Source organism: Chionomys nivalis, chromosome 1, assembly GCF_950005125.1.
Source record: "Chionomys nivalis chromosome 1, mChiNiv1.1, whole genome shotgun sequence".
Lineage (NCBI taxonomy): Eukaryota > Metazoa > Chordata > Mammalia > Rodentia > Cricetidae > Chionomys > Chionomys nivalis.
Genome location: NC_080086.1, coordinates 171,576,936 through 171,603,221, shown reverse-complemented (window position 1 = coordinate 171,603,221; position 26,286 = coordinate 171,576,936). Strand labels below are relative to the sequence as shown.

The window sequence follows — 26,286 nt, the reverse complement described above, 5'->3', positions numbered from 1 at the left end:
AAGAATTTACGCCAGAGCAACACATTAGGGCCTGAACCAGCTTACACAAAAGCATTTTAATTGACAGTGTACAATTTTCCAAAATATATTCTATAAGAAAATGCAGTAGTTAACTATAGTCTTTACAAACAAGTTTCTCAATAAATTCCAGTGTACTTCAGACCCCTGTCCATTAAAATACATGCTCCCCCAGTCTCCTGGGCAAGCTGCTTGACATTCACTAAGAAACAGAAAGGCCCCATGAAACAGTGGTCCGGGCTCGGTGTTGGCTTCTCAGCAGACCTGAGGGAATCAGCAGGTGCAATGGCAAAAACTCCACCACAGGGTTTCCCCCAACCTCTCTGCCTGCTCAATAGTGTTCCCTTTGATCCTTGTTCTCCTGGACATTCCTCAGCGAGTTTTTTAAAAACAACCCCCCAAAAATGTGTATTTACATCTTGGACCCAAATGATTCCAGAGCCCAACAACATGGCTGGGTGTCCCTTGTGTCCTCCCCAGCATTGCCGGGGTAGCGTGCGGGAAGGATTGGTGGTATCCTGTGTTGACCTTGTACCTGTGAGTTGCAGTCCTAAATTCTCTGTTCTTGAGAAATACAAAGCACAGGGTGAGCAGTCTGGGATGCGTATTTTAATCTTGTCCTGTCCCTGGGTTGGTTTTGACCCATTTGCTTACTTTGTGGCTTGGGATGTGTTTCCCTGTAGAAAGACCGAACTGTGTCTCCCAAACCTTTTCCCTGTCACCGTCAGCCATAAGCACATTCTGAACACCAGCCCATACTACAGTAGGATTAAGACTTGGCTGGGGAGGAGCAAGGACCACATTTTAAAATTTAAAATGCCCTATCTACAAGGTAAATGCTTTTGTTACCAGCCTGTTTTGTTTTTCATTTTTAAAAAGTCATTTCTACTAAATAGACATTTACATTCTTGTTGAGAGAAAAAAAAAGGCTCTTAGCTATCAAATGTTTTCCCAAAATTTACTCTCTGAAAATAGAGCAGGGTAAACAAACATGTGGCCCTTGTATTTACAGTGTCAAAAATATGTATATATCCTTTCAACTTCAATTTATTTTTCAAAGTTTCAACAGTGTATTGTCCAAAGGGGCAAAAAAAAAAAAAAAAAAAGAAAAGAAAAAAAGCTCCAAATGCCTGCTAGCTTCCTCTATCGAGGAAGCCTGAAGGCCTGAGTCTCCCTGATGAGCCTGGGTCCTGCCTGTGATGCAGACTGCTTAGCTGTTTCTCTCCAACTCACAGAGCAGCAGCAGCAGCAGCAGCAGCCACTGGATTTGGTCAGTCAGAATCACCAGGCCCTTGGGTTTGCAGCTGGGGAAACCATCTGTCACTGAGTGAGGAGTTCTGATTTCTCTTTGGTACAGCTGAATGCAGTCTTGCTGAGAGCCCTTCCTCTTTCTTTTCTCGGCCAGAGACTCTGAATTAACTGACAGCTCTAAAAACCCAGTAGAAACAAAGGAAGATGACTTTTATAGATGCTGGCGGTGTGTCCTGTTGAACAGATGTCCCAGCAGTAAGAACAAGCTGAGGCCAGATACACAGTTTGGGCACATAAGAAGGAGCTCTGGACCAGCCTGGCCAGAGCTTTCATGGCCATTCCTCTAGCCCATATAGCCTTTTTCTAATCTTGTAGTTGAGAGGCTGTGGGGTTGCAATATTGGTCATTTTGCAGAAATAGAATTTTCTGTCTATCAAATGCCTTGCCCCAGTGACTGTGACCCTGAAGTAGCCTCTCACGCAGACTATGACAGAGTGAACCCTCTGGTGACAGAAAGCCCTGGCACTGCTCTCTACCCTCCCCTCCATCTGAGAGGAGCATCTTTCCAGCGCCTGGGAGACTCACTGAGCCTGCTTTCATTTGATAACCTTTTCTCCCTAGGGAAGAGCACAGGGTGATGGCTGTCAAGGTGGAGTCAGGCAGAGGATGCCTGTCCTCCCCCTAGCTCCTTTTAAAACTAAGCTTCTCCAGAACAAACAGTGGACCATGGGAATTCATGCCCAAGAACAAAACAGACCAAGTTCAAAGTTCCCCGCAGACTCCCCCTTCTCAGAAGGCCAGATGAAACCTTGCTAGTCCCTGCCCTCAGCAGCCTTTTACATGGCCGCTTGACAGCTAAGCCTGTAAAAATCCTGTGCTAGGTACCAGGCATGGCTTTGTGCCTCCCTGAGATGCCACCAGAAGCGGGACAGCTGGGGTGCCACCAAGACCACAGGAAACAAAAGCCAGGCTCTATGCTGGGAGAGCGGGCAGAGGCAGAGGCACCTTAAAACTGCATGTTCTGGGCCCGCTTTTCTCCATGGCAAAGGAGGGTGACACAAGCTTCCAGTGTCTGAGCTTTGGCCCTGGGTGGTGGGCAGCTGGAATAAACGAGCACACACAGCACAGTGCTCAGCAGCTTGACAAGTCCCCGAGCTTCCCGTGGAACGCTAACACCTGGCACTTTAGACTGATTGTCTACTGAGACACGTTTGCCAGTCAGGGACCAGTCAGGGTCCCAGGCCGTGTCTGTCCCTAGACAACTGCTCTGACTCTGGGTTTCGGGGAGTCACCCCTTCAGTGGAAAGTGAGAAACAGACAGAGGACATCTTGCTTTCAGTAGGTACTGCAGATTTGTCCCTAGTGGGAGCAGAAGGCCGGAAGGCATCTCGAGGCGCTTCTTCTAGGAGTGCCCTGGATGATGGGCCAGGGTCAGTACTCGGTCAGCTGCCATGAGGAAGCCTTCTGGCCATGAGATCCCTTCCTCTGCCCGCCCATCCACCTCTTTGCAGAGCGCCACCGGGTGGTGAGGCCTGTGTGTGCTAAGTCCCAATCCCACTAAGCAAAAGCAAGAAAAACAGAACCCAGAACAGGAGGCTCAAAGCCGTGCCCTGGGAGATGGTGGGACTAAAGGCTGAGTCTTGGGAGCTGGGATACAACAAGCTAGTGCAGATGGGAACTTGGGGCCTGTCCTTTTAAGACCACCGTGGCCTGTTTCTCACTCCAGCCCACCCTCCTGCCTTGGGAAGAAGCACAAAGGAACACAGTGGCATGGCACGGTGCAGTCCCGCACCAGACTTAGGGAAACAGTCTTTGACACCAAACGGCTGTGTGGCCCTGCGCAAGTCATCTGACCTCTCCGTCTCTGTCACCTCACTTCTGAGACGAGAGGATGTCACGACTAGAGGCTCCCCCAAAGCCCCTCTCGTGGCTTTCTCCACCTTCCTCTCGCCTTCCAGCGGCTCTGGGTTCAGGCACAAGTGGGGTGGTTATTTTACACGAGGAAACTGGATAGAATGTGACTTGTTGAGCTGGAAAAGGGAAAAATTAAGGCCCTTCGGGGATTGGGAGGAGGCAAGCCTCGGAGTCCACTCTCCCTCCGCAGTCTCTCCCTCTTCCAGTGGGAAGCTTCCCCCTGTCCAAATGGCACTTTGGGTGGTCTGGAGCTCCACAGTGCTCTTGGTTAGCCGGCAGACTCAGAGATGTGTGTCCTCCTCGTCCAGGTCATCCTTAGTCAGGTTGTCCAGAGGGACGATCCAACTGTCCCCCAGCTCCCCGTTCAGGTTGACCACCTTCTTCTCCTGCATCTCGGAAGGGGTCTCCATCACTTCCAAGGTTGGGTTGTCATGGTAACCATTCTCTACTGTCTGCAGCTCCTCTGTGAGTCGTTGCTAGAGTGGGGACAAAGACCCCAGGAAGAAGGCAAATTTTTAATAGCTGTGAGCTTTAATACGAAACACGCGTCCCCATTCTACCCAGAGACCTCAAGTTGGTTAAAGTAAATTCCTGTGGCTCCTTTGTGGGGGGCAGATGCTTCTGGAGGGCACCCTGGCTCCAGGCCTGACCATCTCTCATGATTATCAACCTTCATTCCTGTGGCAATCTGTGACATCACTGGGGAGAGATTTTTGAAGATGGTTTGTCCTTAAGTTCTTTTTTGTCTCCTCCATCCCTCTAAGCACCTCTCACTCCATAATAAAAACGAGACAGAAAAAAAGGAAGGAAGGGAGGGAGAGAGGGAGGGAGGGAGGGAGGGAGGGAGGGAGGGAGGAAGGAAGGAAGGAAGGAAGGAAGGAAGGAAGGAAGGAAGGAAGGAAGGAAGGAAGGAGCGCCTTCAGACCAACTGACAGGACTTCTCAAATGGGGAAGATGAACATGGTGGTCCTTCTGTCGCGCACGCTGCAGGTGGCAGTGGGCAGCCTGGCAACAGTTTGTGGCCATGGATACACACTGCCATCACTCATGCATGCCTCATTTGGTGTATAAGGTCACTAGGTCCAGGAATTTTCTTCATGTTCCCAGTAGTGTGTGGCTCGGGTTGAGACTCACGGTCAAATGACACTATAATAGTGGCAGCTTTGTTAATGAGATGGGTCACACAGTGTAGCCCAGGCTGACCCCAAACTTGTGATCCTCCTGCCTCAGCACCTGTACTGCGATTACAGATGGACGCCACCACACCAGAGGAAATGGTGGTTCCAGCAGGTCAGGCGAAAGAGGTTTTGGTTAGAGGGGCACTTGCCTAAGCCCATAGATACCCCTAATCTCCCGAGCAGCTCCCCTCTGTGCTGATGACAAGGCTACAGACTGAAAGTAGCACACAGGACATGGACAGAGATAGGGCTTAAAGCCAGTATTTCTGCTCTGGCCACCACAAGGAGTCTCCAGGGTTTGAGACAGGCTGGCCTTGCAGTGGGGACAGGAGTGGGGACAGGAGCCTGTCAGAAGGGTCCAGGCCCACTCGCTATGGAGGGATTGAGGGAGAGTTTTCACTAGGCTCGTTGCTCCCTGGCTTAAGCAGGAAAACGCCTACCTGGTCCTTCCTCTGGGAGATGCGCTGGTGACAGCAGCCATAGAGGGCAGCCACAAGCAGCAGGAAGGACGCCATGCAGACGATGGTGATGATGAGCGGCAGGCTGAAGCGGTCCTCGTTGGTTTCCGGTGGTCCTTCACTCCCCAGCATCATGTCACTGACTCCCGCCTAGCCACCAAAGAGAACTTGAGGGGCAGAAAACAGAGTCCGGGCCTCTTGTCTCCACCCCATCCTGTGGTGAGCCTTTCCATCTGGGTCTGTTGCCCCCCATCCCACCACCCACTCTGCCCACTCAAATGGTCCTCTCTTCCGGATGCTTAAATGACAAAGGAGCTTCTCCATCAGAGGACATCAGAGGACTTAGGACCGTGCAGGACAAAACTCCTTACCTCTTTCAGGTCATCCCACTTGTCCTTCAATAGCTCATACACGACTTTAGGAGGAAGCTTCGCTGTGGGAAAGAAGGAGAGACTGCTGTCTCCAGGGTCCAGCCCAGAGTGCTATGGGATGGGTAGAGGGGGTACCCAAGAGGAGGATGCCCTGTATCTATCCCAGTCACCCCCTCAGGTCTCCTGGGATGGTTCCTGGCACCACCCCCAGACCATCTTTCTGCCCCACTCCCGCCCACACAGGCTAGGGTCCCCTCCCCGTCCACTCACTCTCAATAGTGACTCTTTTCACTACCACCGCCCGGCTGCCGAGAATGGGCGCCAGCTGCAGAGTGCACTGATCTTGAGCTGGCTTGAAGGAGGCTTTGACCGAGTGGCACAGCATTTCCACGAGTTTTTCATCTGGAGAGTTCCCTTCCTATTGGACAGAGAGAGCAAAGGGGATTCCCCGACATGGCGACAACAGCTTGGGCTCGGGGACCGCTCCCTTTCTCCTGTCGTCTTCACTGGCGCCACTCCTGGACTGCCAGGGATCGACTAGTATTTTCCTGCTTATTCTCTCCCCCTCGCTCTAGGTTTCTATTCCCCCAGCCTGTGCATGTTGTCTGCGGGTCACGCCACCTCTCCCAGGTTCCCTTTCCTCCCTGTGGCTCTGGAATCAGTGGCTGCATTTTCATGCCTCCGCTGGGAGTGGGATAAATCAGTGTACGGAAGCCCACCACTGCCAGGGGAGAACCGCAATCCAGGGATTTAAACCTGCTCCTCCCTAGCCTCTTGTTCACTGTACTCAGTTGGAAAGGCCACACAGTTCTCTCCAAATCAGAAAAAAACAAAACAAAACAAAAAAATAAAAACAAATAATGTCCCAAGCTCCCATTCATAGGCTAAGGCTATGATGGAGAGAAACAGGCTGTAAGGGAAAGTAAGGCATTATGGGATTCTGGGGGTGTCCACTGGGTTGCTTACACAGACCTAAGCATAAAAACCACAGAAACATATCGTCGGGGCTGATGGTGAGGTTACTGTAAGGACTTTAGCTGAAACATTGTCTCAGGGGCAGTTTCAATGCTAGTCCTGCCTTCTCTCCAAAGCTCAACCGAGGAAAACACTGCTTCTTCTAAACCTCTAATGGCCAAATGCATGCTCCCATAGTTTATTTCATGAGTGTCAGCAAAACAGAACTGGAAGGCAACAATAGCAAAGCCCAGGTCTCCTCTTCAGTTCTTGCTTCCAGAAGTGGTTGCAAAAATCGGCATTGGCCAGTAGAGGGCAGCAATAAGCCAGGCACCACCTGTACCGAGGAACCGGTCAATGGCTGTGCGCTGTGCAGCCCAAGACTGTGGGCCCAGAACACTGGCAGTGTGGAAGAGCTGTACACATTGCTATACCCTCTTACACAGATACGCGGGGGACCAGGAAATCTGAACCCACGCTCAGGACAGATTAACTCTTTTCTGAGGTACTGGAAATTAAAGCCAGGCCCTTGTACCTGCTAGCCAAAATCTTTATCTCTAGCTTTCTTGTTACTTTTAAAGAGAAAAAGTTTCATTAAATTACCAGGAACGGCTTCAAACAGACTCTATACTCAAGGTTGACTTTGACTTTAGCCCTCTTGCCTTAGCTTCTTATGTAGCTGGAATTATAGGCCTGAGCCGCATGGCCCAGTAAAACCTACCAATACCACACACACACACACACACACACACACACACACACACACACAACCGCAGCCAGGGTCTCCCAACTCAGTCCACCTGAGGTGTCGAAAGCTGAGGGGACTGCACCTATTCTGGGCCTGGGACAGTCCTGTGTGCACGGGACGGGCTGACATAGGAGCTCATGGACCGGGGTGGGACAGAGGGCTGGGCTGGGGCTCAGACGAGTATACTCACGCAAAGGCTGGCTCCGGTGAGATTCAGGATAAGTAATTCCTCACTGGGCATCATGGGGGCTTCACATTTTAGCTGGAAGAGGTCAAAAGATGAAGGTTTAGGCACAGGGTCAGCTGACCTTTGACTCTCCCCTCCGCGAGGGTTGAGTGGCACAGGAGAAGGGCACACGGCAAGGTGCGGGCATGGCTGGTTAGTTTCAGAGCCAGGAACATCCCTGGCTGCCCAGTTGTTCCCAAAGCCTGAGTTAGAACAGGAAAAGAGACAGGAAGTGCCAAGCCAGGGCCCTGCATGGGGCCCTTGAGTCTGGCTTTCTTATCCCATCTGTTGCTGGAATTACCTTGTAATTCCTCAAAGTCCAGACGGGAGAGGATGTGCTGGGGCCCTGAGGGGCTGTTGGAGTCCAGTGAGAGCTGGACTGGGTGAACTCCTCAGCGGTCGGCACGGTCTCGGTTCCCATGGGAGACCCTGTAGTCTGCCGTGGTGTGGATACAGGCAATGTGAAGACGCCTGGCATCTGGATGGTGGTGGGCGGAGTCCCTTTGGTGGTGCCCAGCGGCGCTGTAACAGACAGTAAAGGCTGAGGAGACCAGCTGTACCCGTCAAGGAAGGGCAGTCTCTCCTGGCTTCACGGTTCTACCAAGCTGAAGCCAGTGGCTAGGGAGGAATAGGAGGCAGACATGGAGCTAAACATCCACAGGGCACTTGCTTTGTGGGAGGAGCTGCACTGTGTTCCAAAGGCACTGGCTTCTTAGCCTAGCGCGTCACAGCCCCTATCTATCAGCAAGGCCACTGAGGCTTCGTGGTTCATCCAAGGTCACACAGCACAAGTCTAAGTGTGGGAGATTCGAACAGACGTCCCACTCAGTCTGTGCCCCAGCCGCGGGGTGTGGCCACTGTCTACCAGTGCACAGGCGCATGCGCAGAAATTTAGCTGGCCATCGATTCTGATATTAATGCCACCCCTCCCCCCAGACTGGCGCTTTAGAAATAAGTAAAAGGGAGGTAGAAACAAGATCGAGTGTAGTGCTGCACGCCTTTGATCCCAGCATTGGTGAGGCTGAGGCAAGCAGATCTCGGTGAGTTTGAGGCCAGGCCTCCAGGAACCTCCCTTTCAGGTCAGCCAGTCTCAGAAAAGGGAGGAAAGGAGGGAGGAGAGGAAAGAGAAAGGGAGGAAAGGAGGATAGCAAACAGCAGTACACATAGCATACCACAAGTCCTGAGAGCAAGCAAGCGAATCTCCAGGGGTCAGCCCCTGGGCTCCAACTCAGGTCATCAGACTGGACAGCAAGTGCTCTTCCTCACTGGGCCATGCCCCCCGCCTTTATTTATTTATTTGTTTTTATTTATTTAAAAGCATGTTTCTTATACTGTGTTTCTATCAAACAGATCTGAGAAGCATTGTTCTAGTTTTCCAGGCTCCTGTCACCACAACCATATAGGCTCTGGCTTCGTTGAATCTGCGCATTGTTAACCTCTGTTGCTGCTAAAAAGAAAAGGAGCCCATGGCTAGGGCTGATGAAGGCAGAAGATACACAAAATGTTTAAAATTCAGCATACACCTCTAAAATCCACTATGGGAAAAGGTACTGTCAAGTCTCTCTTTTTTTAAGATTTATGTTGTGTGTTTCACCTGCAGTTTCGTCTATGGACAACATGCATGCAGTACCCAAGGTTGCCAGAAGAGGGCATCAAATGATTACAGATGGTTGTTAGTTGCCATGAGGGCGCTGAGACTTCTGCAGAGGGAGCCAGTGCTCTTACCCACTGAGCCATCTCTCCAGCCCTTCTCATTTCTCAAGGAAAACAAAAGCAGCCTGGCATGGTGGCACACACCTTTAATCCCAGCACTTGGCAGGCAGAGGCTGACAATCTCTGAGTTCAAGGCCAGCCTGTTCTATAGAGCAAGTTCCAGGGCAGCCAGGACTACACAGAGAAACCCTGTCTCAAAAACAAGCAAGCAAAAACAAACAAAAGGAAAAAAAAAAAGATTTTAAAAAAGTAAAAGAAAGAGAAAAAGAAGAGAAAGGAAAAAAAGCAAAAGCAAAAATGCCAAGAAATGACTTACTATGCATGGTAAGTTTCCCTGGGGACACAGAGAAGTCAGGAGGGCTGAGCACGGGGCCAGAACTGTTGAAAACAACGGTAGAATGGTCTTCTGTGGTCTGTGAAGGAGTAGCGACAGGCGAGTGAGGGCTTGCTGTGCTGACTGTGGTGGAGGCAGGAGGAGACTTGGCGGTAGCTAAAGGGTCGGGAGTCTGGGAAGCCGGAGTGGTGATCTGGTCACTCCCCTGAGTGGCTGGCGGGGCTGTGGTGACATTGTCACTGCTCTTGCCTCCGGAGGGGACTGGCTGTTCGGTGCTACTAGTGGGGTCAGCGTCACTGGGTGGCCTTCCTGTGATCATCTTGTCACCCTGGGAGCCACTGGGAGTTGTAGGGCGGCCACTGTCGTCACCACTTTGACTGTCAGCGGAGCCTGGGGGCAATGTAGTAGTAGAAACTGAAGACTGGCCTGGGCCCCTTGCTTCTTTGGGTGAAGGAGCCGTGGTTGTCTGGGTTGGAGAAGATGTAACTGTCTCTGGGTTACCAGCTGTGGCTTTTGTCAGTACTGTGCTAGCCGTAGCCGTTGTTGTCGGAGGGTCTGGGCTACTCTGGTCTACAGGAACAGTTGTTTTGACTTCAGGTTGCCCGGCAGTAGGCACAACCTTCTCAGCTGTTGATGAAGACAACACAGAATCAAACCAAGTGTTGGCCAGCGTGTCTGTGAGCTTCTCGAGCTCGCCCCCCAGACACATCAACCCCTTTCCCCACCCATCTCTGACACCTGCCTTGCTGAAGCCTGCATCCTTCACGAGAGTCTACAGTAACATAGCCCCTCAAGTCCACCACCGGCTCTGCTGTCCTGCCCTGCCCACCCTGATTCTGCAGCAAGTAGTGACAAGAGCCACATAGCCTTTCCAGGGACGGCACAGCCTGAGAGGACAAATGGATGACCAACGGCAGATACACAAACGCTCACACGGTCCCACTGTGGGCTGGGCCAAGGAAGCGGGTGTGCCTGGCTGTTTAGCACGGCAGCTTAACCTAGTTGGGGGGCAGGGCAAGGAAGAAAAGCTTTTAACTGGTTTAAAAGAATGTATATTGAGAGCACTGTGACACGGCAGGGCTTTGTGGTGACCTATGTTGAGTAAGACCAGAACCCACAACCCCAGGGAGATAACCTGAAGATAGAACAGCTGAATGACAGACGTGGTAACTTCAGGAAGAATGAATAAGGACGTGAAAACGGAGAGAGTTGGGATGGTGGCGGGTGGGCGGCGGGGGGGGGGGAGTCGGGGGGGGATGACAGGACAGGCAGCTGTCCTGGTTTTGTGTCTCCTGCTGTGATAAGACACCTTGGCCAGGCGGGCGGTGATGGCGCACACCTTTAATCCCAGCACTTGGGAGGCAAAGGTAGGCAGATCTCTGTGAGTTCGAGGCCAGCCTGGCCTACAGGATGAGTTTGAGAACAGGTTACAAAGCTACACCAGAGTTCTATCAGGAACTCACCAAGGCCAGCTGGCCTGGGTCTGAAAAAGCATGGGATAAAACCGGACTTGCTGAACATAATGGACAATGAGGACTACTGAGAACTCAAGAACAATGGCAATGGGTTTTTGATCCTACTGCACGTACTGGCTTTGTGGGAGCCTAGGCAGTTTGGATGCTCACCTTACTAGACCTGGATGGAGGTGGGTGGTCCTTGGACTTCCCACAGGGCCGGGAACCCGGATTACTCTTAGGGATGATGAGGGAGGGGGACTTGATGGGGGAGGGGGAGGGAAATGGGAGGTGGTGGCGGGGAGAAGGCAGAAATCTTTAATAAAAAAATTAAAAAAAAAAAAAAAGCTACACCAGAGAAACCCTGTCTTGAAAAACCAAGACACCTTGACCAAAAGCAGCTCTGGGGATAATAAGGGCTTGTTATGGATATAAAAGGGGTCCTGGTTCATTATATCAGGGAAGTAGGAATGCAAGGAGGATAAAGCATGGGTCCTTGCTCGCTTAGCTGGTTGTCTTCTCTCTTAAACTGTGTAGGACCCCTGCCCAAAGAAAGGTGCATCCCACAATAGGCTGGGTCTTCTACATCAGTTAACAGTCAAGACAGTCTCCCTCAGACATGCCATGCCCACTAGGCCAACCTGATTGAGATCATTAATTACCTCATTAATACCCTTCCCAGATGATTCTAAGCTGTGTTGTCAAACTGATACTTAAAACTGACCAAAATAATCCAGCCCTTGTCACCCTGACACGGAAATGCATTGCTACACCGTAACAGCAAACTGCCCTAAAAAGAATGCTGTGACCATTAAGCTAAAAAGAATGCTGTGAGAACAATATCTTCAAAGGAGAAGGCAGGGCAGAGTGTGACGGGACTAGGGGATGTGCCAGGAGCTTAGAGGACAGGGGAGGGGGCTGCTGAGAACCGTGGGCCTTCGGGGGAGCGAGCTGTCCCCACCAGACAGTTCTGAGAACACAGCGAGGTTCTCTTAGCTTTATAGCTCCATGTCAGTCAGAGCTACACATTCAGACCTCGTCTCAAAAAGGAACAGAGCTACATAGTGAGACCTCCATCTCAAAAAGGAAAGAAAAAACTATATCCTAGATCAAATGCAACCTGAGTTCTAATCTTATTGACATGTAAAAAGAAGCCATTGCACAGGGTGAAACACCCATAGTTTCACTGTGTAGAATGGGATTGGAAGGTAACAAGACAAGAGGGGAGTCTATCAATCACCCAGAGAAATGACTGGTGGCCAGAGGTGCAGAGCTGGACATTAGAGGCAGGCAGAGGTTTTATTTGGGACTGGATTTCCATCAAGCCAGTGTGGCCACAAGGGTAAGGAAGAAAATTGGGGAGAGGGAGTGGGCTGGGGGAAGGGTGTTGACTCCTGGCTTTCTACCACGAGCAGTGGAAAGGCTGGGGTGTCGCCGTGCATGGCCAGCCTACACGTCTGTTGGGACAAGTCCCCACTCGTGAGATTGATCAGGAGCAGCATATGTTTCCTCTTACAAACTGACAATGCCAGGCTTGCCAGCTTCCACAACAGCCTCTGCATCCACAAGCATGCTGTCAGTTGCAAAGCACGGGGCACGAACCTGGCTGTGCTCAAGTGCAAAGAGCCCAGCAAGGTGAGGAGACACCAGTGAGCAGCAAGTCGCTGCTGCAGGGCTAAGTGCGGCTGAGCGGGCAGGAGGAGGGTGTGCTCTCCGTTAATACACAAGACCCTAGTCTGTCATTTACATGTTTCTCTCGGGAAGCAGGTGGTGGTATCAAGTGTAGTGCCATCCGGCCTTATGGGAGCCAAAGGCAGTCAAAACCCTAAGGGATGGGTGTCCGGTAGGTGAAGTGGCATTGGTGGGACCGACTGCCATATATGACTGAAAGCACACACAATAGAATGTTATATTATTAAAAAAACAAAAAACCAAAAAGGTCAATCGACCCATTGTAGCGGTGCACACCTCCAGCCCCTGCGGCAGAAGGATGGTGAGCTCAGCTTCCACTTGGGCTACATACACAGTGAGATCCTGGTTTTAAAAATAAAACTAGCTAAACTAAAGGCAAAAACAAGACAGGTATAGAGGAACATGCCTACGACCCTAGCAGGCAAGAGGAGGCTGGAAAATCGGGCGTGCAGGGCCGTCTTTGGCTACATAATGAGTTCAGCGAAAGTCTGGGCTATTTGAGACGGGTTTCAACTCTCTCCCACTACAAACAAATCTAGAGCTATATTGGGGGTGGGAGGGGGTGTGCGGCATATACGTATATGTGTATACATGCATGCTCATGTATGCAGGGTCCCCTGTCTGAGTACCTGTGGAAGCTCTCTGCCTGGCCAGGACAGGGTAAAGCCGGAGGGGTGAAGAGGCGGGTTGCTCCTCCTACCCCAGCCCTGAATTACCAGCAAGGTTGTCAGGACTGAACACGGTTCCTCGTGTTGGCACCACTACCACTTTATCCGCTGACACCCTTCCTCCCAGCCCCCTCGGTGCTAGACCGGGGATGTCCCTCCTTGCAGTTCAGAAAGCAACTGATAACTCCATCAACTTGACGCTGCTCAGGAGGTGGCAGCACCAGTGGGGATTCAGGAATTTAAGAGCTACGGAGGCAGACTTGGCCCTTTGTGATGGTTTGAACAAGAATGGCCCCCACAGGCTCATACATTTGGATGCTTAGTTACCAGGGAGTGCCACTATTTGAGAAGGATTGGGAGTTGTGGCATTATTGGAGTAGGTGTGGCCTTGTTGGAGGAAGTGTGTCACTGGGAGTGAGCTCTGAGGTTTCAAGTGTGTGTGTGTGTGTGTTTTCAGGTCAGGATGTAGCCCCCTATCTGTATGCCTGCATGCCGCTATGCTCCCTGCCATGATGACAGTGGACTAACCTCTGAAACTACAAGCAAGCCCCAGTTCAATGCCTTCTTTTCTAAGAGTTGCCATGGTCATCACTGTCTCTTCACAGCGAGAGAACGCTGGCCAAGAGAGACTTCTTACAGTGACGAACAGGAAAATGCTTCTCAATCCGAACCATGGCCGTTCTGAACCGGATTCTTCCCTGTTGTAGACAGTCACCCTGGGCATTAGCACGCTCATGCAACATCTCTGGCCTCTGGCCACTAGATAGAAGTAGCAGACACACTGAAAACGCCCCCAGATACTGCCATGTGCTCCTTTGAGGGATCAGTGACTCCCCAGTGAAAAACCACCAACTAACATCAGAGAATACCCAACTAATTCCATAAAGCGCCCCACCACCACACAGAATAGAAGCCAGAGGCCTTCAAAATGCAAAGGAAGATCCCTTTGGCAGCTGAAGAGCTGAGAAGGACGAAAGACAAAAGACTGGTCCTGGGGCTACCAAATCCCAGTGTTGGGTTACCTGACCACCATGTCATCTGGTCTCTAGAATCGAAACCAGTCTTGACACACAGTGCTGCAGAGAAATGAACCAGATACCCATAAACCTCCATCTCCCGACATTCTCACCTCAGTAGATTTAACCGCTTTCCTGTCTGGCAAAGCCACGCCTACCTTGCTTAGGGCTCCCAAAATACACATGAGGGTGATAAATGAAAGATGACAATTTTCTCATCAGGACCGATTTATCAATACAGGTACCCAGCCAGAGATCCTGCATTCCATATGCTGGCCCAAGTCACCCAGCCAGAGACATCTTGTTATACAAAGACAAAGCTGAATGGATGGTTGCATTGCCAAGAACACCTAAGAACAGTTGTACAAGAAGAAATCTGAAGTCTTGGAGAGAGACATTAGTATTAATTCAAAGTCTCAGTTGGAGAGGCTGGAGAGATGTCCCGCAAGCACGAGAACCCGAGTGTGGATCTCTAGAATCCACGGAAAGCTGGATTCGATATCATGTGTCTATAATCACATCATTCCCACAGTGCGATGGGCAGTGGGAACAGGGGACTCTCCAAGGCGAGGACCTACACCTGAGTTTGCACAGACGGACACACATACAAACGCACCATAAAGATTTGACTCCAGCACTGCGTACACACAGGGACGAGCTTTTCATCATGTATGCCCTGCTCACTTGCACTCTAACTGTGTTCCCTGACGGTTCAGATAGCACAACTCTCGGCAATACTTGCCGTGTGTTCTGAGGCGAGCATCATATCGGATCTCCCTAATGAAGACAGAGTGTAATTATCTGTCAGTTGTGACCTCAGAGTCGTTTTGGATTTTTTTTCTAAGTGGTTCATGAAATAGCTATTCTTTCTTTTGCTGATTTTCTGTTTTTCAATTTTAATTTTAATTGTTAGGAGACAACTTTACTCTGCAGCACAAACTGGCGGGGAACTCATGGTGACCCTTCTCCTGTCTCAGCCCCCACATGCCAGAATTCCAAGCATGAGCCACCATGCGTAGCTCATTCTGCATTTTAAAACTGACAGTGGCTTGAATTTCATAGAACTGAGAGCACTGTTAGCATAATGTAGAGTTTTGGTGTGCCTCTTCCTCCTTGGCCAGGTACATCAGTCAGACACTGATTCCAGCTAGGGTGGGAACAAACGTCCCCGAGTGGAGAGGACAGAATAGAATTTCCAGGGGAAAGATGTATGTAATTTGATATTCTTGGCAGGAAGACCAGTATGGCAATCCACACAACCTGCCAAAGGGTTTTTAGAACAGTAGCTAAGCATCGTGTATTCTTAAAGACCAAAATGTGGGGCTGGAGAGATGGCTCAGAGGTTAAGAGCATTGCCTGCTCTTCCAAAGGTCCTGAGTTCAATTCCCAGCAACCACATGGTGGCTCACAACCATCTGTAATGGTGCCCTCTTCTGGTCTGAAGACATAAACACAGACAGAATATTGTATACATAATAAATAAATAAATATTAAAAAAGACCAAAATGTGTGGGCAGGTCCAACAAGAAGGCTGCCAAGCCCGATGACCCACGTTTAATTCCAGAGAGTCACACGGAAGGAGAACTAATTTCTGCAAGTTGTCCTCTAACAGCGTGTGCATGTGCACGCATGCACACACGCATGCAAATGTGTGACACGTGTGTGCGCACACAAATAAATGTTAAAAAGAATTGTGAGAGCTATGTTGAATGATGCTGGAAAACACCACAACTTATGGAGTTGCCAGGAGTCAGTGCCCCCACAGACACGTACCTCCAGGGGAGACAAGTTCTTCTCTTAAAGGCAGCTTCATAGGGACATAAGGGTACCGCCCCCAGCTCCAGAGGTCTGAAGCCGACAGCCTTATATTCCCTAGGAAGGTCTGGAGGAAAATCTTTCCTTGCTTCTTCCTCACAATTCTTGGTACTCCTTGGCTGTGTCACTGTGGTTCTTTCTGTGATTCCATCAACATGTGGCTTTTTTCCTTGTGTGCCTTGGTTTTCAGGGGGGACCGTGAAGTCCCAACCCAAAGCCTCATGGGTACCAAGCCAACATTCGACCCCTGGGTATGCTAGTGAAGCCTGCCCTGCTCGTGTGATTTCATCACAGTCTGATTACACCTGAAAGACTGCATGCCTCAGATCACGTTCACAAGGTTCATGGTAAGGACTTGAACGTGTTGCTGAGAGCTTGCTGTTCTACCTCCCTATTATTCCCCCATATCCCGCCACAAGCTTGTGACAGCTTGTTTAAAATGTCAACTTGCCACAGCCTAGAACGCTCTACGAAAGCCTCCGTTGAGAGGTGGCCTGGGTGAGGTTGGCCTGCAAGCATGACTGCGCAATACCGTCTTGACGATGAATTGATGAAGGAAGATACCGCCCATTGTGGGCAGCACCATTCCTTAGAGAGGGGGTCCCCAGCTATGTGAGACGGGAGAAGCTGGCTTTCATCTAGCTCGCCACAGCAAGCAGAAAGCAAGGGGGCCTGCATTCCTCCCTGCTCTGTGCGGTGACAAGCTGCCTCAAGTCCCTGGCATGCAACTTCCCTCCAAGGTACACATCCTAACTTGGAATGTATGTAAGCCAAATAAACTCTGTCTCCTCCTAAGTGGCTTTTTGGTCAGGGCGCTTTTTCGCAGCAACAGGGACGAAAGTAGGCAGGCAAAAGGCAGTACTCTCAGTTTCCAATCCCATAATCAACTCAGTTTAAACACTGGCATCGTTACTGCATGCTGTAGGTAGGTCAGAAACAGCGTCAAATCCTCCTCCGAGGTAACCCAGAAGGCCATTGGTCCACCATCAAGCAACTTTTTACACCACTGATTCTGTGACTAATAGAGGGCAGATTCATTTCTGAGAGTTGGGGTCTCTGGGGACACTGCCAGCCGGCTAAGTGCTCTGCATTTCCTTCTGGACTGAGCCTGGCAGGGAACCTCTCGGGTCCCATCCCTATTCCTCCTGCTTTATTATTTAGTAGCAGGCAGAGTTAATGGTAACAAGTACATCTTCGGATCTTTGTGCTCCATACTTTGCTCGCAGCTAAGCATGCTCCGAGTCTGTCTGTTATGGCTCTGAGGAAGGCGTCTGAGGGGCATGTGGGGAACTCCTTAGACGCGACAGGAAACATGGCTGCCAGGAAGCACACACGCACCGAGAACGTCTGCGCTTTAGCCTCCTGCCTGCACTGCGCCACTTAGTCATGCGCCCACGGAGCAGCCATGATGGAGGTGATGGAGAATGAGCCCTGGGGACCAAAGGAGTCAGACAGTCCACTCTAGTGCAACCACAGCCTCATTCCTCAGGGTCCATGAAGACTGGCTTCCTTCTCCTTTCCTGTCCCTTCTAAACCACAGGCTTTCACTTTTCAGATACTGCCTGTGAAGCTGTTATGTGTTCACCTCATCACCAGCCTCAAATAAACAGGGTCTGGCGGGTGAAAAACATCAAATGCACTAGGCAAAGTCTTGGCCGCCGGGAGAATTTTCTCTTCCAGCTCTCCTACCTGCTCTCCCCAATAGGCTACGATCCTGTAGCAGTTCACCCTTGGGTGGTATCAGCATGGTATTATCTAGAAGCAGATTAGACAGCAGCACACAACTAGCTGAAGATGGAGAACTAGCTTCCTAGGGACCATTGGGCCTGGGCTCAGGGAAAACCACCACGTGGGAGGTGGGACTAAGCATGCTAAGGATGGTCCCTCACTGCCATCACTCTGATCTTTCTTTAGGGCTAAGTAAATTTTAGTTTAAACTTTGTGGTGCCAGGGATGGAACCCAAGACCAGCGATCTGATCACAAAAACAAACAAAAAAAAAAAAAAGAAGAAAGAAAGAACAAAACTAAAATACAACACTACCAAAAACATAATAGTTTTTTGTTTTGATTGGGTCTCACTTTTTAGCCCAAGTTAGTGTCAAACCTGCCTTATCCTTCCAAGTAGCTGAGACTACCACTGCACAACACCATGCCCAACAAGAAGAGGATAACTAAAAACTAATGGTGATGCTAACAGGATGATCCAGGGGCTAAAGCCCAAAATTGCAAGAGGAATAAAGAACACTGGGAAAAACCACACCCCCAAGCCAATTTCCTGAGTGGGGCTTAATCAGAACATCAGAGAAGGTCCCCTCCCCTGCCTCACAATGCCAGTAAGGGCTTTAACAATGGAATAACCCGGGGGAAGTTAAAAAAAAAAAAAAAAAAGCAGGCTCCTAGGAGCAAGAAAAAAAAATGCAGGCCCCAGAGAGATGACGGCTCAGCAGATAAGAGCATTTGCAGCTCTTGCAGAGGAACTGGGTTCAATTTTCCAAACTCACACGGTAGCTCACGTTCATCCGTAACTCCAATTATAAAGGATCAGATGATCTGTTCTGGCCTCTGTGGGCTCAAGGCATGCACGTGATACACATACATATATGCAGGCAAAACACGCACATATATATACATACACACATATACACACACATACATACACACACATACATACACAAATATACATACATATCTAAAATAATGTTGCTGTTTTAAAAGACCTATAGCTATGCAGGGAGACGAGCAGGCACTTCTGGAGTACTCCCCAGCTTCTAGTGAACTAACGGTATCCATAGCAACAACAGATTTTTTTTTAAGCACAACCCTGCTGGACCAACACAACTTTCACACTAAAGACATAGCAGAAAAAAGCTCCCGTGTTGCCTATGGCAACCACTCATCTACTAGTGTCCACGGATCTTCCTCTTCAGGACATTTCCTGTGATGTAGCTCTTTTTACCCACCATACTGCCAAGCTATTCTCTGTACTGTATCCTTCATCCGTGCTATAGGCCATGCCGTTCTTTAGCCCGCAGCACTGCTCACAGTACTTCCCTCGCCAGCTCCACTGTGCTTTCTCATTCATCGTCACTCACTCTGCACGATGTCGACCACCAGCCTCCGGTGAACAATGCTTCCAGGAGCATTTGTGTGTATGTTTTTATGAGGACGTATGCTTTCATTTCTCTACGAGTGGAAATGCCGAGCGATATGGAAACTCTGTATTTAGCATCTTGATAAACTGCCCAACTATTTTTCCAAAGAGGCTGCCGGATTTTACACACGTAGGAGTTTTCCGATATCCTCACCTCATGCTAGTCACTTCAACAGCCATGGAGTGGTTGCTCTATGGTTTTACCTAAGGATCAACCAAAAACATGACACCTAAAGATAACGGCACTCCATGACCAAGCGGGATTTGGCATGGATAGCGCAGTTAAAAACTGAACCAAACCAAAACTTGCCAAATTAACAAAATAAAAACCTTTGATCATGGAGCCTAGACAGTTTGGATGTTCACCTTCCTAGACCTGGATGGAGTGGGGAGGACCTTGGACTTTCCACAGGGCAGGGAACCCTGACTGCTCTTAGGGCTGGAGAGGGAGGAGAAGAGGAGTGGGGGGAGGGGGAGAGGGGCGGGAGGAGGGGGAGGGAAATGGGAGGCGAGGAGGAGGCGGAAAAAATTTTTTTTCAATAAAAAAATTTAAAAAAAAGAATAAAATAAAAAAAAAAACCTTTGATCATCTTATTCCCAATTTACTTTTTAAGATTTACTTTATGGGGGCTGGAGAGATGGCTCAGAGGTTAAGAGCACTGGCTGCTCTTCCAAAGGTCCTGAGTTCAATTCCCAGCAATCACATGGTGGCTCACAACCATCTATAATGAGATATTGTGCCCTCTTCTGGCATGCAGACAGACATGGAAGAAATGTTGTATACATAATAAATAAAGAAAAGATTTATTTTATTTAATTGTGTGTACATGTGTGTGAGTATATGCACACATAAGTGCAGGTGCCTAGCATCCAGAAGAGGACACGGGATCCCTGGAGCCAGGCTTTGTGAGCTGCCTGCATTGGGAAGTATACTCAGGTTCCCTGCGTGCTCTTAACCCTGACTCATCTCTCCAGCCCCTTCTTGTTTGCAATTTAGAGAGAAGAGGAAGAGATGCAGGGGCTGGGAAGGCGCAGAACAGGAAGGGACAGACAACTATATGTCATATGTAAGTGAACTAGGAATGGAAGGGAACTCCCCTAGCCTAATAAATGATGTCTCCAAATAAGTTTCTGGCCTGCAGAAACTGGGAGAGACTGGCTGGGTGCTTTGGGAAAAACAAAGCTGTCCCTTCTCACCAGGCTTAATGAGTGCCAAGCCCATGGAGGGGGAAGACATCTAAACAACAGTAAGAGCGTGGCAGCATGCACACACCTATAATCCCAGCACTCAGTAGGCTGAGGCAGGGGACTGCTGAGACTTTGAGGCCAATGTGGGCTCAGAGTGAGACCCTATCCCTCCAAAAGAATAAAAATAAAATTTAAGAAAAAAAATTGCCAAAGATATATCAGCAGAAAATAAACACATAAGATGTCCAACATTCATCATGAGGCAAATCCAAATTAAATTTACGATGGATCATTACTTATCTACCAGGATTGCTGAAAGCAAAGGTTAGAAGTGAACTCCATACACAGTAGAAATGTAAATTAGGTCAGCCCTTTGGAAAACAGGCTAGCCGTTTATCTTGATTTTTTTTTCAGTACTGACAATTGAACCCAGGAACCTGGCTATTTCCACAGACTTTTTCCCCTTTATTTCCCTACATTTTTATTCTCTATTTGTGTGCATGAGTGTGCAGGTGCATTACACACCACATAGCACATGAAGAGGTCAGAGGACAATCTCGGGATGTGGCCTCTCCTTCTACATGCTGGTTCCAGGGACTAAACTCAGTTTGTCAGGCTTGGCAGCAAGCACCTTTACCCACTAAGCCGCCACCTCGCTGGACCAGCTCTTTTTTTTTTTTTTTTTTTTTAAACACACCACCTTAAACTGCATACACGGACATAAGTATGTATTTATACTTATATACAGAAGTATACATAAAATTACATACATAAAAGTATGTTTATATACACGAGTATACATACACTTATGTATATTTATTTATGTAGTTTTCTAAATGACAGACGCTAGAAGGCTACATGGCGTTTGAGTTCACCTACAGGATACAATGAAAAGGCTAAGCTAGAGGGCTGGAAAACAGATGGTTGGCTACAGAGTCTTCTGGGGCAACTGGAGCACTGAGGTGATGGAAGGCAGCACAACCAAGCACCTCAAGGAAGTGGCTTTCCTTGATGCAAACTGTGGGAAATAAGCCAAGCGGGATGCTAATGACGTCTAGGAAAATAAAGCTAGCTACATTCCAGCTACACCACACAGCCTCGCTGAATGGTGGAGGCTTCTCTCTGCAGCTTCTCTCTGCAGCAAGGTGAACCCGGCTCGTGTTTTCTGCATTCTGTTCAATTACTTCACAGGTAAAATTGCTTCGAAATTCTTTAACCCACACCCTTGTGTGAAACAAAATCTTACCACTTAAAAAAGGCGCACACGCCTTTAATCCAAGCATTCAAGAGGCAGAGGCAGGCAGATCTCTGTGAGTTTGAGGCCAGATTGGTCTACAGAGTGAGTTCCAGGACAGCTCCAAAGCTACAGAGAAACCCTGTCTCAAAAATAAAAATAAAAATAGTAAACGCCAACCCCATAGCTTTCTACAGGGTTTAGTCAAAAACTGCTGGTCAAGGGCTGCGACAAGGGAGGGAGGTTGGAGTGAAGAGAGACTAAGCAAATCCTGGACTCAGTATGAAGTCACACTTTTACATCTTATTCTTCTATTCACTGTGTGACAAGCAGGGCCAGGGCATGAGTTTGGAGGCCAGAAGATAACAATCATTCCTCTCCTTCCACCATGTGGGTTCCAGAGATCAAACTCAGCTTGTCAGTGCTGGCAGCAGGAACCTCCACCCTCTGAACCATCTTGCCAGATTATGAGCTCCAGTTTTAATAGATGTTTAATATATGTGTAGATAGATGGGGTTCTCTGTCCCCTAGAAGCTGGGACAAACCTGGTCCAGACTGGGCCTAATGTCATCTCCAGGAATACGCACCAGGGCTCCTCAGAAAATGGTCTGTGCTCACACTGCAGACAGAGAGGCATGCAAGCTGAGTCTGGAACATCTGGGAATGCTGGGAAGCAAGGGAGAGTGAAAGACAACAAAAAAACCACAGAGCAAGTCCAAAAGACAGAAACCAGCTAAATGAGGGACCCACCTGACCGTCCCCCCACGGCCAGCCGTGGGCCACTTGAGAAGAGCAATCATCATATCAGAACGAATACCCAAGCAGGGGTTCTGATGGACAGGGGATCCAAAGTAAACAAAGAACAAATCCTTTCGGGAGTCCAGTCACCCCTCTAAAGTAAAGGAACCCCAATAGCAAAGAGACACCATGTCCAGATACCACGCTTTGGATAATCTCCCCAAGGCTTGTGTGGGATACTTGGCCCCCAGACGACATAGGTCACCAGGTACCAGGGATGTGTCCTGTTAGCCTCCTTCCTCCCCTTCTCTTCTCTCTCCCTTCCCCTCCCCTCATCTACCAGTGCAGACACAGAGTCAAGTGACCATGGACCCCTCTGAAGCCGTGAGCCAAAATAGAATAAACATTGTTCCTTGAAGCTGTTTTCCTTGAGTATTTTGTTTGTTAAGACAGAAAACCACTAACACGAGATATTTCACAGCGGGGGGGCGGGGGAGGGCACATATAACCCATGCCCATCAAAAATGTCAGTAGTTAAGGAAATACAAAATAAAAGGAGGGTTTGCCATTTCATGCCCTCCAAGTCAGCAAAACTTGTAAAGCCAGACAGCTGGTAGCAAGAATATGGAGTAAAGAACAGGAGACAGGCACAAAGGCAAATCAACACTGCAACCCAGAACCGCTGCCTGCTACAAGTTCTGACCCAGGTACAAAGGATGTGGTGACAGTGTGGCTGGTGACGTGAGTTCTAAGGTTAAAGAGCATATGGACTAGTGAAGACTGGCACAGATGCTTTGCAAACAGGACAGTACTATGAAGTACGGCTAGGCATGCACAAATCTCAACCCACAGCTTTTGATAGTACCACGAGATGCTGCCCTTGGGGAGTCCCATAAATTCCTCTAAGGATGTCTGTTGTACGGCTAGGCATGCACAAATCTCAACCTATAGCTTTTGATAGTACCACGAGATGCTGCCCTTGGGGAGTCCCATAAATTCCTCTAAGGATGTCTGTTGTTGCATTTTGTTGCTTTTTTGTTTTTTGAGATAGGATTTCTCTGTGCAGTCTTCGCTGTCCTGGAATTCGCTCTCTAGGCCAGACTGGCCTGAAACTCACAGAGATCCGCCTACCTCTACCATCCCAAGTGTTGGGATCAAAGGCGTGCACCACGCTGCCTGGCTTCTAAGGTTGTTTTCACGTTGAGTCCATATAGACAAGAAATAAATGTTTATCAACAAAGTTTGTAATAAAAAAGTTGTGATTGTATTCACACACTGAATGTGATAGAACAGGAACACGAAGGGGACTATGTTTACATTTATAAGAATTCATTTAAAAAAATAAGCCAAGACTCCTTATTTGAAAGACAGGCACAATAGCAAGCACCCAACGTCCCTACCAGCATCATCAGGCAGCAACAGCAGAACTCAGGTTAAGGCTCACTCGGGCTACGTGTCCCCAAGGCAGGAAAAAGGAACACTTACTTGATTATAAAATTCAGAACTTGCCAAAATGTGTCCTTAGGGATAGAAGCAGAAAATACTGCTTGGCTTTACAGAAATCAATGCTGAATTTTGGGTAATTGTTACTGTGAGTGGGAAATAGACATGACTGCAGGGCTGCTGAGACATGAGGGTGAAGGAGGTACTGGTAAGCCCAATGTGATATTCAGACGCACAGCACAGCTGGAAGTCGCCTTCTGCAGAGGGAGCCAGTGCAGACAGTGCACCCGGGTTAGATTCTAGGTGGAGACGGGAAGAGTCATTCAGACAGGAGTTCTCTTTTTCACTGACCACTGGACTCCTTCTATTGTTTCACTGGGTCTTTAAGATATAAAGAGAGAAGTCGGGTGGTGATGCCACACACCTTTAATCCCCGTACTCGGGAGGCAGAGGCAGGCAGATCTGAGTTTGAGGTCAGCTTGGTCTACAGAGTAAGTTCCAAGACAGCCAGAGCTACAGAGAAACCCTGTCTCAAAAAAACAAAAACCATAGGAACCTACTACAAGAGTGGGTCTCAAGCCCCAGGAAGGTTTACAAAATACCAGTGGGTACAGAGGCCACGAAAGAGATGGGAGTGTGACAAGCTACCTGCTTCCTGGGTCCCCCACGGATTGATGGTGCAGGTCAGAGGACCAACTTTCAGAAACATTGTACTAGACAAACAAGACGTGATTGTTGGTAGCATTTGGTGCCAAAGTAAGGCACGGTGCATCAGTGTAAGATGAACCCAGTCAGCCAAACTGGGAGCCCCTGCTGCAGAGGCACTGGTTGCTTAGAAGTCGGATGAGAAGGCGTAAGGGTAGGATTGCCTGGAAACGGAAGGAAGAAGATGAGGTAGGGGCTACGATGGCCGACTAGTGGGACCCGGGGTGGTTACAGAGGAAAACAGATGGCAGAGTTCAGTCTATGTGGGTGACCTGGGTGAAAGGTCAGCTCTAGAGTCATGGGGGGGATGGACACTGACAGATGGTTAAGAACATTGTTGCCCTTGCAATGGACTCGGGTTCAGTTCCCGGCACCCACAAGGTGGCTCTAACCTCCGGGGGCAGCAGACGTGCAGACGGTACACACACATGCGGGCACATAAAATAAATCTGAAGGAAAAAAAGAGACAGATTTCTGACCCCAGTGATGATGCAACATGTGGAGCCTGGGTCTAGGTGACTTGAAGCATACGGAAGGAGCCAAGCAGGCTGTGTGCAAATGCTATGCCATGCTATAAGTGACTCCACAGAGCAGGGGAGGGGGAGGGTCCCAGCAACAACCGCCTGCAGGTACCAAAAGATGACTCTGCAAATGAGTTAGAGGGACAGCGATCTGTAGCTAGACCATCAGCATTCCAGCCGGTGCCGGTGTGGAAATGACTGAACGAAACATAGACAGGCCAGGCTGTTTCTCTCCTTATCCAAGAAGAACTGCCATAGAGGGGAGGGGACGGAGAAGAAGGCAAAGGTTGGCAGGTACCAGCTGGGAGGAAAGGCTCCATCACAGCCTGGGGTAGCTGCCCCAGAGGATGGAGCAGGGAAGGCCCTTTCAGCCTCCTCCCCAGGGAGAGGTGGGTGCTGTTTAAACCTTCCATGAGGACCCACTTCCTCCTGTTCCCGGCTGCTCCCAGACCTGGGACTGACTCCACTATTAATAGCAGAAAAGGAAGCTGGAAAGAATGCCCCAGGAAGAGGGCGTGTGGAAGGCGGGCAGGAAGGCAGCGGGACTGGACTCCACCCGGACACTCGCTTGGCCTCTCCTTCCTCCTCAATTCCAATTCACCACTCCAAGCTGTCACCTCTATAGGAGAAACAAAAGGGCCAGGGGACAGGACCAAGCTGGATCCGCTGCAGCCCTCCTGGGGTTGATGGGACTGAAGGACGCTCACTGCCTCTGACCCTATGAAGCGGGCAGACGGTTTCTAAGATCCCTTAGACTGTGAGCACCGTTTCTTGGCATGGTGCTCTGTAATGCTATGCAAATACACAGGTTAAGTCAGTTTTTACATGGATTTCAGAGCCACTTGCTCAGCACAGCCAGTCTGGGCCTCTCTGGACACTTCAATAGGGCTTCAAGGGCTGCCTGCTTCGTGCTCAAGTGACACACTCCATGAACAAACGGGGACAGCACAGCTTCTGCAACTCCCAAAGTCTTTGCTACAAACACTCCACTCTGCCGGGATAAGCCCAAAGGCAATCAGAGATGATTCTGTCAATTAATTAAAGCATAGCTGTATCACAATAAAACTTTATTAACAACTCCAGACAGCAAAGCAGTTGTTGGCAGACCTTCGATGTGGTGTTTCTCCTGGGTCTGGGGAAACTTGTGCTTTCATTCAGCTACAAATCCTGTTCTGTGATTTCCCTAGAGCCCCACAGGGCCACTTGTACGCCTGCTATTTGAAGCAAAGCCAACGCCTCGCAATACAAACAGAAAATACACGCAGCTCCCGAGAAAACAACCAACCTGCCACCTACTCAAAAAAAAAAAAAAAAAGAAAGAAAAGAAAAGAAAAGAAAAGAAAAGAAAAGAAAAAGAAGAAAAGTCAAAGTTAGCCCAGCAACAGACCTCCGAGGAGACTGATTTTATGATGTGACCTTACAGGATTCCTCCCTTCTAGATAGCTGTCCCCAGCACCACCCCCCACTGCTTAGACGGGAGGGACTCTGCCACCTG

At 49.2% G+C, this 26,286-nt stretch overlaps 1 protein-coding gene across 1 annotated transcript in view; it reads right to left on the bottom strand.

Moving 5' to 3' along the window:
• Positions 1 to 35: 35 nt before the first annotated feature.
• Podxl (podocalyxin like) overlaps positions 36 to 26,286 on the bottom strand; it is a 43,999-nt gene continuing 17,748 nt past the window's right edge. The window contains exons 3-9 of the mRNA XM_057751501.1: positions 9,148 to 9,792; positions 7,420 to 7,640; positions 7,083 to 7,154; positions 5,461 to 5,608; positions 5,191 to 5,252; positions 4,802 to 4,969; positions 36 to 3,659 (exon numbers count right to left, since the gene is read on the bottom strand). Coding sequence (XP_057607484.1) covers positions 3,465 to 3,659; positions 4,802 to 4,969; positions 5,191 to 5,252; positions 5,461 to 5,608; positions 7,083 to 7,154; positions 7,420 to 7,640; positions 9,148 to 9,792 — 1,511 coding nt within the window. The 3' untranslated portion in view covers positions 36 to 3,464. The remainder of the gene's footprint in view (positions 3,660 to 4,801; positions 4,970 to 5,190; positions 5,253 to 5,460; positions 5,609 to 7,082; positions 7,155 to 7,419; positions 7,641 to 9,147; positions 9,793 to 26,286) is intronic.